This window comes from Aspergillus melleus (assembly GCF_016097325.1).
Source record: "Aspergillus melleus strain CBS 546.65 chromosome Unknown contig2, whole genome shotgun sequence".
NCBI lineage: Eukaryota > Fungi > Ascomycota > Eurotiomycetes > Eurotiales > Aspergillaceae > Aspergillus > Aspergillus melleus.
The window spans coordinates 3,061,676-3,073,877 of record NW_025763371.1 but is presented as its reverse complement, the minus strand read 5'-3'; the positions used below and the strand labels follow the sequence as shown (position 1 = coordinate 3,073,877).

The 12,202-nt window shown below is 51.1% G+C and overlaps 4 protein-coding genes across 4 annotated transcripts; 2 read left to right on the top strand and 2 right to left on the bottom strand.

Annotated features, from left to right (window-relative positions):
• Positions 1 to 216: 216 nt before the first annotated feature.
• On the top strand, positions 217 to 591 carry LDX57_003882 (uncharacterized protein; the record flags this gene model as incomplete). The annotated part of the gene is made up of 1 exon (XM_046085536.1): positions 217 to 591. The coding sequence occupies one exon, from the start codon at positions 217 to 219 to the stop codon at positions 589 to 591; it is 375 nt and encodes a 124-aa protein (XP_045941499.1).
• Positions 592 to 962: 371 nt separating this feature from the next.
• On the bottom strand, positions 963 to 2,542 carry LDX57_003881 (uncharacterized protein; the record flags this gene model as incomplete). The annotated part of the gene is made up of 4 exons (XM_046085535.1): positions 963 to 1,217; positions 1,285 to 2,163; positions 2,229 to 2,332; positions 2,419 to 2,542. The coding sequence occupies 4 exons, from the start codon at positions 2,540 to 2,542 to the stop codon at positions 963 to 965; spliced, it is 1,362 nt and encodes a 453-aa protein (XP_045941498.1).
• A 781-nt stretch (positions 2,543 to 3,323) lies between these two features.
• On the bottom strand, positions 3,324 to 5,081 carry LDX57_003880 (uncharacterized protein; the record flags this gene model as incomplete). Its single annotated transcript, XM_046085534.1, has 5 exons — positions 3,324 to 3,433; positions 3,529 to 4,269; positions 4,325 to 4,745; positions 4,805 to 4,950; positions 5,006 to 5,081. 5 exons carry the CDS (start codon positions 5,079 to 5,081, stop codon positions 3,324 to 3,326), a joined length of 1,494 nt encoding a protein of 497 aa, XP_045941497.1.
• A 4,569-nt stretch (positions 5,082 to 9,650) lies between these two features.
• Positions 9,651 to 10,741, top strand: LDX57_003879 (uncharacterized protein; the record flags this gene model as incomplete). Its single annotated transcript, XM_046085533.1, has 3 exons — positions 9,651 to 10,252; positions 10,318 to 10,613; positions 10,674 to 10,741. The coding sequence occupies 3 exons, from the start codon at positions 9,651 to 9,653 to the stop codon at positions 10,739 to 10,741; spliced, it is 966 nt and encodes a 321-aa protein (XP_045941496.1).
• Positions 10,742 to 12,202: the final 1,461 nt, after the last annotated feature.

The window sequence follows — 12,202 nt, the reverse complement described above, 5'->3', positions numbered from 1 at the left end:
TTCAAGAACACCCTCCAGCTGGAAATCAATGTCAGGACTGTCAATGGCTAGGAGGAGCCTACGTCGAAACCCAATTGAGGACGCCTTACTTCTGAGTACTGGGGCCTCTCGGAGGACGTGTATCCGGGCAAATTTCCAACCCTAACTTTTCTTTAGGCAGTCACATACGCAAGCCAGTGTCATCTATATCTTGACTTGCGCTCACCGACGACTCAAATGCAGGGGATTCATTGCGTTGCCGTGCTCCGCGAGAAAGCCTTCGCCGAGTACCCCGGCTACACGCCCATGGAGGAGCACCGACACAGCGAAGGCCCGAAACAATGGATTCACCTCGGCCATTGCGCCGATATGCTGGTCCAGTTTATCCTCTGTAACGCGGACCCGGCGATACTTACCATGTCGTACGTGGAGCACCAGGAGGCCCCCTGGCCGGACTTCAACATCAACCGCCAGTGTCGGGATTACGGGACCCTGATGGAATGGGCGAAGAGCAGGGAGATCGACAGGGAGAATTGGAGGCCGTGGCGCCGCAGCCCAAGGATGCGTATCTGTGGCCGAATCCGATGCTGCAGTTCAAGAATGGAACGTTAGATTCGGAGTTGGGACTGCCGATTGGACATCATCATCAGGGGGAGGGAAGACCCGAATTAGTTGTACATGATCTGACTTGATTTGATCTGGTTTCTTACTTTGAGGAATGAGAACACTGAACAAATTACAATAGGAAGAAAGATATGGGCTCACGTGCCGTTGCGCACATGACGGGCTTTTCCCTTTCTCGTACGCTTCATTCTTCCTACAACCTTTTTACTCTACCGTCATTCAACTCTCCGATGATCCCATTCTATGGCCTTATAGTATCCCTCATTGGTACTTCACGTCATATCATTCATCGGGCAATCAACACCTATACATCTACTAACCCTACCCGGAACATCCTCTATCTGTTGAGGCCCTAAAGCTCATGCATTCCCTGAGCTTCCAGAACCCCTTCTGACGACGGGCACGATATCGTCCCTGTCTTCCGGATACTCGGTGTTCTCCCATCGTTCCCAGATCCGAGCATCGCGACGCAGCGATGTAACGTTCTCCCAGACCAAACACAATGCGACTAGGGCCATGAGGATCGACATCATGGAAGTGACATCGAGGGAGTCGGAGAGGCCGAGAAGTACAATAATCAAGCCGGTAATCGGACGCATGATGACTCGAAGATGCTATAGTTCAGGTTTGGTCAGCAACCTTTGGGTAGCTTATGAGTTGCCATTGTGAAGCAGTGCTTACCTTGCCCAATATCAACGTGCCCGGTTCATCTTTGCATTCGAACAACAGCGCCAGCCCATACAGACAGAGCATGCCAGTACCCAAGCTTCCGCAGAGCAACCACCGCTCTGCATCGCCGAACCGGTTCTCGGCCGCGCTGGCAGCCGCCACATGTCCGCTCGCCAGCAGACTCGCACTCAGCGGCAGATGTAACGAGATCCACGTGAACGCTGTATACACCGAGTATCGCATGGGGTGAGTACCATTCAAAGCTCCGTCATTGTGCACATACAACCAGTTTAGGCAGAATGCGATAACGAGTGTCCAAACGGCGCGCAGCAGACCCAGATTCAGACCGATGGCCGCCGGTGATCCCACGACGATCTGATACAGGAACTCGCCCAGCACGATGATATAGAACGCCGCGAAGCGGTCGATCTCATGTGCAATATCCACGGCCGTGGTATAGCGAGCCTTCAACACGCTCTTCGCAGCAGGCGAGTAGCAAAATATCCAGACGCATTGCTCGACCACGATGCCCACGGCCGCGGCGGCGATCTTTCCACGAATCGGCACGGACTCCACGTACAACGGGATGTATATGCAGAGGGCTAGCATGGCGAGAAGACACCAGAGTCGCTGCTGGGCCCGGTGATGGTAACTGGCGAACGAATAGAAGAGGTGTGCTGCGTTGCAGGATAGTCGCGCAATCATGTAAGCGGCGACGGTGGCGCGCATGGCACCGAGGTCCTCGTCCACGAGGGTTGCGTTGTTGCCGTACACGACCAGCACGGCCATGACCCAAAGGATGAGCACCCGCTGCAGCAGGTCGTCGTTGTAGAACGAATTCATCAGTTCGCGCAGGTCGCTCCATACATGCCAGGAGGGAGCAAAGATCAACTATATTTGACAGCGGAGCGTAAGTTCAGACCTCGCCAATCTCGTTGCGCATTGGGTTCTCTTACAATATACATCGCTAGACGCGCACCCGTGATATGCTCAGCCAGCGACTCGGCGAAATTGGCCAGTATAGCAACATACAGAAGGTCCAGGAAGAGTTCGAAGCGTCCTGCGCGGGAAAATCCCAAGCTCGCATTAGCTTCTGCAATTTATCGTTTGATATCTAGCAAGGAAGTGCCGAATACACACACTCACCAGCCTGACGCTCCTCTTCCTGCCGCTTCACGAGCTTCCCATTCTCGAACCATTGCAGCGCCACGGGTTGGCGGAAGAGATACCGTGGATTTGGCTGCACGTCGATACCTGATACACCTGACATTTTCAAGAATATACAGACGCAGACGCAGACGCAAAGTGCGACTCGACACACTAGAGACACCCAGTAATAAGCGAGGGGAAAGATGAGAAAAGAGACATGGTAAAAGATGAATCAAGGGGATGTGATCGCCGGATTAGGGTTTATGTGGATCTACCGGGGCCCAGCAAGTGATGCTTAGCTTTGGTTCCATTGCTTGCGATCCAAATTTTGATTCCTCCAAGGGCTTTGAGTAACTAGGTAATACTGTCGGCATTTAGATACGTTTCAATCGACAAGGAGCAAGTCTATCTTGACTGTATGTATAGAGTGGCAGGTTCTCCGCATGCAAGTTCTATCAAATCTGAAATGTCGAGTAGAGTTATCGATGCGGTATTCATTGATCCCTCATTGCGATCTTTTAAAGTTGCAGCCGTGGCCCAAAAGGGAAATGCCCGGGTTCTTTCCATCTCCCGCTAGTCCCAAATAGGATATTACATAGTTTGGGTCGAGTGGGCGCTTTTTCTTTGTCTGGCCAATCACCTTTTGCATGATCATTCTGAACAGGTCCATACATTCATGTTGGTGCTACATACATAGGTCTATATTTTCAATGGCTATATTGATTAAGATAGGTGTTGGGTTCTTGCCAGCTTAAAAAGTTCCATACTATCAAATTCTTCTATCTATTCCATAAAGTAAAGTTACATCCAGAAAGAAATTAACATATTATATACATGAAGATCATACTTTCAGCACATGCCATAAAAAACACCACCCAGTCTCATATCCACGAAATCAACATTTATCCAAGTCCAGAAGAGAATGTCTTCGTGATCTCAGACAGACTATCAATCCGCCCTAGAAGGAATTCAAGATGTCGGAACGCGGTGCCAGGGGAATATTGAGGGACCTCTGTAATTTGAACGTCACGAGTCAGTAGCTGTTGATTGTCATAGAAAAGCGGCGGGACTCTGGCAGGATAAGAAAAAGAACAGTGCTATACTTACGATGTCCGGCAAGATCCACCGTGGTGTAGGTCAAACCACGCTCAGTGTGAGCGGTACCCAGGAATCCGGCACCGGCGTCGTGAGTCAGGGGCTGGTCCTCGTCGAGATCCATTCGTGACGCCTTGCCATAGAATGGATGGTAGGGGGCAAACAACGATTCCGTCGGGGGCTCTTGGAATCCTTGCAGCCCGTTCCAGGTCATGTTCTGGATCGCTGCTAGTGAGCCGTTGGCGATCAAGACGAAGTCGAGCAGTCCGTGTCCGATGATGGTATTGTTGGTGCGTTCGATCACGCTCGGCAAGGGTCCGAGAGCACTGGGGATGGACTGGTCCAGGTTATCCTGACCTTGGAAGATATTACCCAACGAGCAGGCGTGGAAGTCGATGGGCTGGGAGTTGATGGCTTTCTGGACGTCGCTGCGGTTGAAGTAGTTGCTGGGGCCGGCATCTGTGGAGGGAAAGCCCAGTACATTCCAAAGCACAGGGCAGTAGTCCGTGATGTGGTAGATATTGAAGCAGGGGTTCACGTAAGTGGCTGCGTCGAGGATGTCGGTCCAGATGTCACATCCGGGTCGGTCAGCGCTGGGGGCAGGCGGAAGAGTGCCCGTTGGAGGGAATTGGAGAGCCTGGTCCATGAAATCGGCGTAGCCACAGTCCTTATGACGGCTGTTGATCTGATCCATGAAGGTGTTGTTCAGACCTAGGACCGGCTTGAAGTAGTTCACCATGGGTACCGCAGGAGCTGTCATAGAAGTTAGAATCGGAACACTGCAACAATATTCTGGGCTGTGTCTTACGATTGACCTGCGAGTTTCGTTCGTTGAAGAGTGGGTCATAAAGCAGGACCCCGGAGACATCAAAATACTCCGAGTCCTCTTTGTCAAGCATGGCAGAGGCAAGGTACGGGATATACATTCCGGCGTAGCTCTCGCCAGTGATGTAAACCTTGCGGTTCTTTAGGTCAAATGTATCCACGAAACGTTTCCAGAAGTCGATGAACTGATTCGCCACATCGTTTTCATTCCATACAGTTGCGGGCCCTAACGATAAGCCCGTACCTGCGGGTTGATCCACGTAGACTATGTTGGTTAGGTTGTTCCAGGAATATGGGTTCTGGAAAGGGACTGAAGTGCCGGGCTGCCAGAGGAATGGACCGTGCTCTTGAAGTAATCCGGCAAGAGAGGTACATCCCGGGCCGCCATTTAACCAGATAGTGATCTCCCAAGGTCAGTATACTGTCATATATGTCTATGGCAGGATTGACGGTGGCAATTTACCTCCTCAGAAGCATCAGGATTCGTGGAAGGAAAGAACCAAAAGTATAGATTCGAGTCACCCGACGGTCTGTTAGACAGATATCCGGCATACGATTCACCGATGTCGAAGTCGACATCTGGTAGGCTCGTCCCGTTTACCGCATATTCTAGGTTTGTTAGCCTTGACGATCTCTCGCTAATCCCAACATTATGCCTCCTCACCTTCCGTCTTAGGAGTAAGGTACGAGCTATATGTGCCGACTGCTGAAGTCAGCAGAAGAAACGAGCTGACGAGCATCTTTCGCTTCTGTGAGTGAACGACAATCTTGAGTGTCCGATTGATGGAGTAGAATCACCCAGTATCTGGTCCGACAGCGTTGCCTTTATTTCATCCAGCTTTGCATCAACAGCTGGGGGTTACATTGACCGAGCCCACCCACCCTACGAATCCGGCAGAATCCCTCGCTGCGAGCCAAAGGGGTTAAAACCCGTGGACAATCGCACTGAGATCATATCAAACCCCTTGCGCCGACCGCTCAATTATCAAACCGATAATTGGCTAATTTGGTCCGACGGTCCAGAATATCTATAAAGTAGGGATAGAGGGTAAGAGGGATGTGCCACTGTTGATATCGGTCTAAACATATTGATCCAGGGCCGTCACATTGAGTCAGGGCTGTAAAACAATCAACAGGAACAAGTGGCCCTCGCAGGGGTTCCGACAAGAGTGACGTTCCTGGAATGTGTCGAATCTCACCGTTCCAATGCACTGAAAGCCTGAGGCAGAACATCGAGTCTTCCCAAAGCGGAAATCTTCGAGAGGGCACACTCGTTGATTTCTCTCTCTCTCTCTCTCTCTCTCTCTCTCTGTGTGTGTGTGTGTGTGTGTGTGTGGATTAAATGAAAATAGCAAAACATCTCATAAGTATTGCTCATATTCCCTCGGTGGCAAATTCATGTCTAGGGTCCATCGAAGCCAGGAAGCAATCTCCTCTATAGTCAGGGATAAAGGTATAGGTGATTCAAACACCTCAGATGATGACAAGCGAGACATTTGTTGAAGATGAAGGTCAATGAATAGATCTGCTCCCTCCATATCGAGTTCTCCAATGCAAGGGATGGGGCTAGCGAGCTCTCCATGTCACATTGGGGGGCGCTTCATCATTAGCACTCCCCATCTTGAATATCTTGAATACCTTCCATTCTATGATTTAGCTTAGAAGTTCTCAATATGTCCAGCTGTCAGACTTAAAATGTAAGTCGTTATTCAGATGACATCGCTGTGGGTTATTTTCTTTCGTGTAATCCAGCCTGATCCCACTGCTTTCAACGCCCTTCAACCACGTCTATCTAGATTGTCTGTGATATGCCTTCCAGCGCCAAGAGAACAAACTCCGAAGCAGGGAGAGCATCCTGTCGACATCCCTTGTCCAGCCTCTCTTTTTCACTTTCTTTCAGCTAGAACTAGTTTTCTCGCTCCTACGGCGCCCTGTCTTATAGCTCCTGGGTTCGAGAAACCTGCGCAAAGGATATCAGGGAGTAATAAGTTTTGCTTGTGCTAGACAGTCATGCCCTCGAGCTCCCAATCCCGAATGGTTGCCTGGCACCTCAGGTCCAGACCTACGGCAGCTCGTGGACATATCCTCTTGGATGATCTACGCCGTACAGGGTAGTATTTTGTGTTCAGGAGAAAGACGACGGGTCGAGTCTAAACTAGCTAGCTAAACCCACCAGTGCTCCCGTGCCCCGTAGACGTTTCTAGCACATTTTAGTGTTTGTTCAGGCGGTCGCTGGAGATGAAGAAATTAAAAAGGTAGATCGAGGTAGCAGGATTATCCACCAACAATCTAGACCAAGGTGTCTGTCGGTGTACAGAGTAGAGGCCAGAGGTAGAGAGTCTAGAATCTAGTGGTCTGGTCCTTGAGGTTATCTACTTTAGCTACTGGGGGGATCCCCGCCCGTACGAGGCAGGCCTCCTTTTTCTTTTCTTGTTGGCACAACCACAAATTAATGAGCTGATTGATCGAATGGCCGATAGGCTTCCTGCCCCCAATCCCGATGTTGGAGCAAGCGCCCGGGATATTGATCTGAAACGCGACACATCTTACGGAGTAAATGACCTCATTTTCTGTTGGTGGGCGGTAGGGTTCTGGCTGGCTGGCTGGCCGGAATCAGATAGATCATGCTCCGTATAACGTTTCATCACTAAGTATTTGTTTGTGTCTGTGTTACTTTGTGTTGAGAGTCGTTATTAAATGTTAAATTGATTGGTAGTGACCGTGTCCATGAGCTCTACTGTGGGCCGCTCTGAGAGGACCGGAAATTTTTCACAGATTGCCTAATGCCTGAGGCATTTTGGCAGGGCGTTGGAGCAATGGAGACAGCCTTATATTAACAAGTAATATAAGAAACTTCGTCCAAGAAATAGTTGTTGGGGGTGCCTGTCCGTTAGCGATTTTTAAACAGGCATGTGACTGTGAGCCTCCGAGGTGTACTCCGTAGAGAGACTCAGGTCCATGGCGACCGAATACTGACGGTCGGTGACAGCTTGACGTGTCCGACTGTCCGTAGCTTTCAGGCATTCAGAATTCCCTTTGAGCCAGAATGAGAATCCCTGTCGAAAATCAAAGAATCAGATAGCGTCGGGAGACCGACCTGTCAACCGAACAGCCAAGGAAAAGGGCCAAGACTCGGCAATGACACGAAGCCCACACGACTCGTTGCCCAAGTTGATGGAGCACGGCAGACGACTGCCTAGGAGTCTGGACCGCCGAGGAATGCGTCGAATGGAGTCGTCCGTGTGGGTTGGGGAGTGGAGGGACGAACAAACCGAGCCTAGAAGGCTTAGCATCGCAGAGGAGGGTGGATAGGCTGGACAGCTAAGATTCAGAAACCGAGGAAAATTCAGAAAATTAAGGGAAGATAGCCATCGAAGGTGAAAGACAGAGTAAAGATCGCTTAGGAAGGATCCATCATCCAGCGGTGGGCAAATCTCCGAGGGTAACAATTTAACAAAGGAGGCAACGAGGCATCGGAAGGTGAAACGTTAGCGGGCGCCATTTTGACTCCAGAATTCGCTGCCGAGTTCAAAGTTGCCAAGTTTTGGCGGTTAATCATTTCGCGACCCCTGCGCCCCTCCGTCTGGCGTGCCCGTGATTGGTTTGCTGGGTAAATTTGAGGGTGGGAGGGATTTTTGGAATTTTTTTTTTTTTTTTTTTTTATTTGTGAGAGAAATAGCACAGGAAACAAATCCAATACAATCCAGAACGGATGGTGGCGGTCGACTTGACGCCTTCAGGATGGCTGACGGGAGTGAGGCAGACTCCTACAGAGTACCTGGTACAGTACGGAGTGATGTTTACTGTTTCTGTTTTTGGGGCTTTGTTTTGTCCCTTATTTTGATCACTCCGATCAACACTGCCTGTCTCACCCATGGTTCTGCGGTCCCGAGACGAGGGTACGTCACAAGCAGCCGGAGATAGGAGAATTACATGCACCTACGTGGTGGCACAGCAGGTACTCCCGTCTCCCCTCCGTAGAGCGCCACGTTCCTCTGGTTAATCTCGCAACGTCGCCCAGAACGCGATGGCCGGGTGGATTGTCAAGGCTGCAGGTTGGTAATTAGGATTAATATAAATGATAATTGGGATCACACTCCAAGGTGTGATCCGATCCGACGAAATAGATTAAATCGAGCAGCGACCGTAGCTCAAAGGCGACGGAGTAAACATCATCAAACCTTGTCCCCTGAGTGGGGTTGGCCCTCTGATTGGCCCCGTGGCTGCCGGTGCCTGAAACGGTGGGCAGGTCATTTGTCCCGAGGGGGTTTAGCGGGTCCAGGGGTACAACAGTACGGCACATCCTCATTGCTGACTTTCCTGTTTACACTACATTCGGTGAGCGAATTATCCATGATTCATTCACCATTTTGGCTTCCTTGGCTGACGGGCGCTCGGCGGTTTATCAAAATGTCAGGGCTGGAGGATTCCTGGGTGAGGCCGATACGCTGGGGTTCCCCTCTGGAATGCTGCCTCTTGCCGTGCGACCAACGGAGTGGAGGGACGGGCTCCTTAGGTTATGAACTAGATAGACTATGCCAGACGATCTCCGGTATGTGCGCTTGTGGTTGGGAAAGCACCCCGGGCCGCAATCCAGGGGGGAGGAACAAAAGACTGAAAGAACGCCGCTCCAGTGCCACGGCGCTTGACCGTTTCTCTTTCACGGCACTCTCTTTGAATGCAGACAGCATTGTTATTGTTTGTCAAAGAAACGGCGGCCGGCTGAGGGCGCATAAATTCGAGGACGGAACCGAGATCGACCCCGTCATTTGGAACTGGAACCATATCCAGAAAGTCCAAAACTAAATCATAAATTAATTTGCCTTTAATTACTACCAGATCGCATGGCCCCACTGCGTTTACGCCGCCCTCTCCTTTCCCGTGATTAGAAGGATCCGGTCGCTCCAGACTATATTATCACTTATTTCTCCCTCATCTTCCTGTTCCCGCTCTCTTCCTTTCCGGCCTCAGTTTCCATCTGGTTATCATCGCCATTGGCACGCTTTTTTCACTCTTTCAAAAAGTGTCTCCAACGGCTGTCACTCTTTATTGTTGATATTGGAAACCCACCTCCCACCTACATACCACCTTACCATCTTATCTCTCTCTATCTCCCCCTTGACCGGCTAGTCCTGTCGCAGTCGATCTGCTCAATACCAGAAACTCCATTCTTTATACATTCTTTGTCACCAAGGCCCTTTTTCAAGCTTCCCGGCGAAGTCATTTGATCCATCAACCCACAGTTGACCTGTGAAGACATCTCTCGTGAAAAGAAAACCACATCAGGAAAAATACCAACGTCAGCAATCATGCGTACTTCTATGCTTCTGGGTGCTCTCTGCGCCGCCGGTGCCATGGCCTCCCCCATGGAAAAGCGCTCCTACGAGACCGACTGGACCATCGTCACCGTGACCACCACCATCACCGCTCCCCTGCCTCCCGCGGACCCGACCTCGGCTCCCGCGCAGAAGGTGAAGGTCTCCGAGTCCATCTCCAGCGCTCCCGCCCCCGAGGTTGAGCCTACCACTTCGGAGCCCGCCCCGGTCCCGACCACCACCCCGGCCGCCGCCCCCGTCGAGCCCTCGACCGAAGCTCCCGCTCCCGAGCCCACCACCACCGCCCAGCCCACGACCTCCCAGGGTGGCGTGGTTGAGAACATCGAGGGTGCCTTCACCTCTGCCTGGACCTCCGCCTGGACCGTTCCTGCCGCCGAACCCACCACCAGCTCGACCTCCTCCAGCTCGAGCTCCACCGCCGCGGGCGCCGCTGCCACCGGTTCCTACCAGAAGACCATCCTGCACAACCACAACATCCACCGTAGCAACCACTCTGCCAGCGACCTCACCTGGTCCGCCGACCTGACGGCCAGCGCCCAGGTTCTTGCCTCTCGCTGCGTCTATGAGCATGACACGTAAGATCCCCTCCCCCTTTGAACATATGCCGAAAAAGGAACAGCCAAACTAACATCTCTCACAGGAGCATCAACGGTGGTAACTACGGCCAGAACATTGGTTACGGAGTTGCCGAGAGCGAAATTGGAGCGATGATTACCAACCTGATGTACAACGACGAGATGGGCTTCTGGGATCAGTATGACCTGTACGGCAAGGCCGACCCCGACATGTCCCTCTTCGAGAGCTGGGGTCACTTCAGTCAGATCGTCTGGAAGGGCACCACCGAAGTCGGTTGCGCCACCGTGACCTGCCCTACCCTTGGCAACGTCGACGCGGCCACCTCGGTGCCGTTCACCGTCTGCAACTACGGTCCTCCTGGTAAGTCACAATAGTCTTGAATCTGGGGGTTGAACATTGATTCTAACGCACCATTTCTAGGCAACTATGCTGGTGAATATGCCGACAACGTCAAGCGTCCTCTTGGACAAAGCATGGTGACTGTCTAAGCCTGAAGATGTTTTCAACGTGACCTTAACAGGGGACTCTTCTCACGTACACCTGCCCCCTTCGCTTGATCCCTAACTGCTACTGGAGAAGGGTGGGCGAAGGGTTGATGGTTTCCGGGATACCCTCCATGCTATTCGCTCGGATTCCAACACAGTTCAGTTTCATATGTGGGATGATATCCCTGTTGTCAGTCATACTCTGGAACCATTGCCAATGGAAAAAAAGAAAAATGGAGAAAGTCTGGCAATTGTCAGTGTCATCTAAATCTTCTTTGATTGTTTGTTACTTTTGATCTCTTCTCTGCGTCGTGCGATTTGATATTCTGTCTCGAAGCTTGGGTTCATGCCCAGGCTCGAAGACGGGCTCGTCCGAGATCTCCCACCCCGACGCTATCTTATTCTGCTTCTCTTGTGAATATTTTACATTTTGAACATTGGTCACGGTACATCAATGACAGCGACCCATCTATCTGGATTGTGCTTTTCTCATTGTTCCTTTTGATTGGTTTCGTTCTGGTGCTTTGGTGCATGAAAATCGGCGTCCTGGAAAAGAGTACCTATGAGATGGTCGACCGGCCAAATGATGAACATGAAATCCATGAGACGTGGAGTCTGCTCTGATCCCAGTATTTTCCAATATCTTTTGAGCAATAAATGTATCTTGTATACGGATTGACGATGTACACAGTAAAATGTAGATTTGTAACACTCCTGCGACTGCATGCGGCGCAGGACCACGTGACCGGCCGCGAGCCTTCCCCGCGCGTCTCACGGAATTAAACGTCGAGACGAACCAAAATCATCGCCAAAAGTCGCTTTTTCCCTTCGCCCGAAACGTCATCTCCTCTGGCGTTGGTCGCTTTCGAACTAGTGACACCGAGCCTAATCTGGGCCATTCAGGCGGTCTCCATCTTCGATCTCACTCTGCGTTGCCACTTGGGCACTTGTAATACGACATTAAGCATTTCGGCCTCCATTTGTCATCTACTACCTGGTCTCCGATCTGTCTCACTTGCACTTACACTTCCACTTTGCAGGGTACAGCTCGATTGCGATCAAGCCACTTTCTGCTTTCTTTCTACACTACACAGTCACCTCCTCTTCAGCTCGTCTCAATTGCATGTATGTCCCACCCCGCCGGGTTCCAATCATTTCTCCGGTCATCATCTGGATAACGGCGTTCGATCCTGTGGCTCTGGCTCTGCTTTCCCCGCCTTCCCCAGAAAGAAGCAAGCGGCAAACCGCATTGAATAGACACGGTTATTTTAATTCAAAAGTCCTTGGATTCTGACTCTTGACTTTCTTTGGGATACTTCAGTTCTCAGCGATATATCATTATTTCTGAACTCCTCGGCTCTTATCTGTGCGATCTGCTCGCATAGTGCTTGTGATCCTGGGAACGTCGCATCTCTTGGCAGACGCAGAGCTCTCTAGTCCGATATTATACCTACCTACTACTAG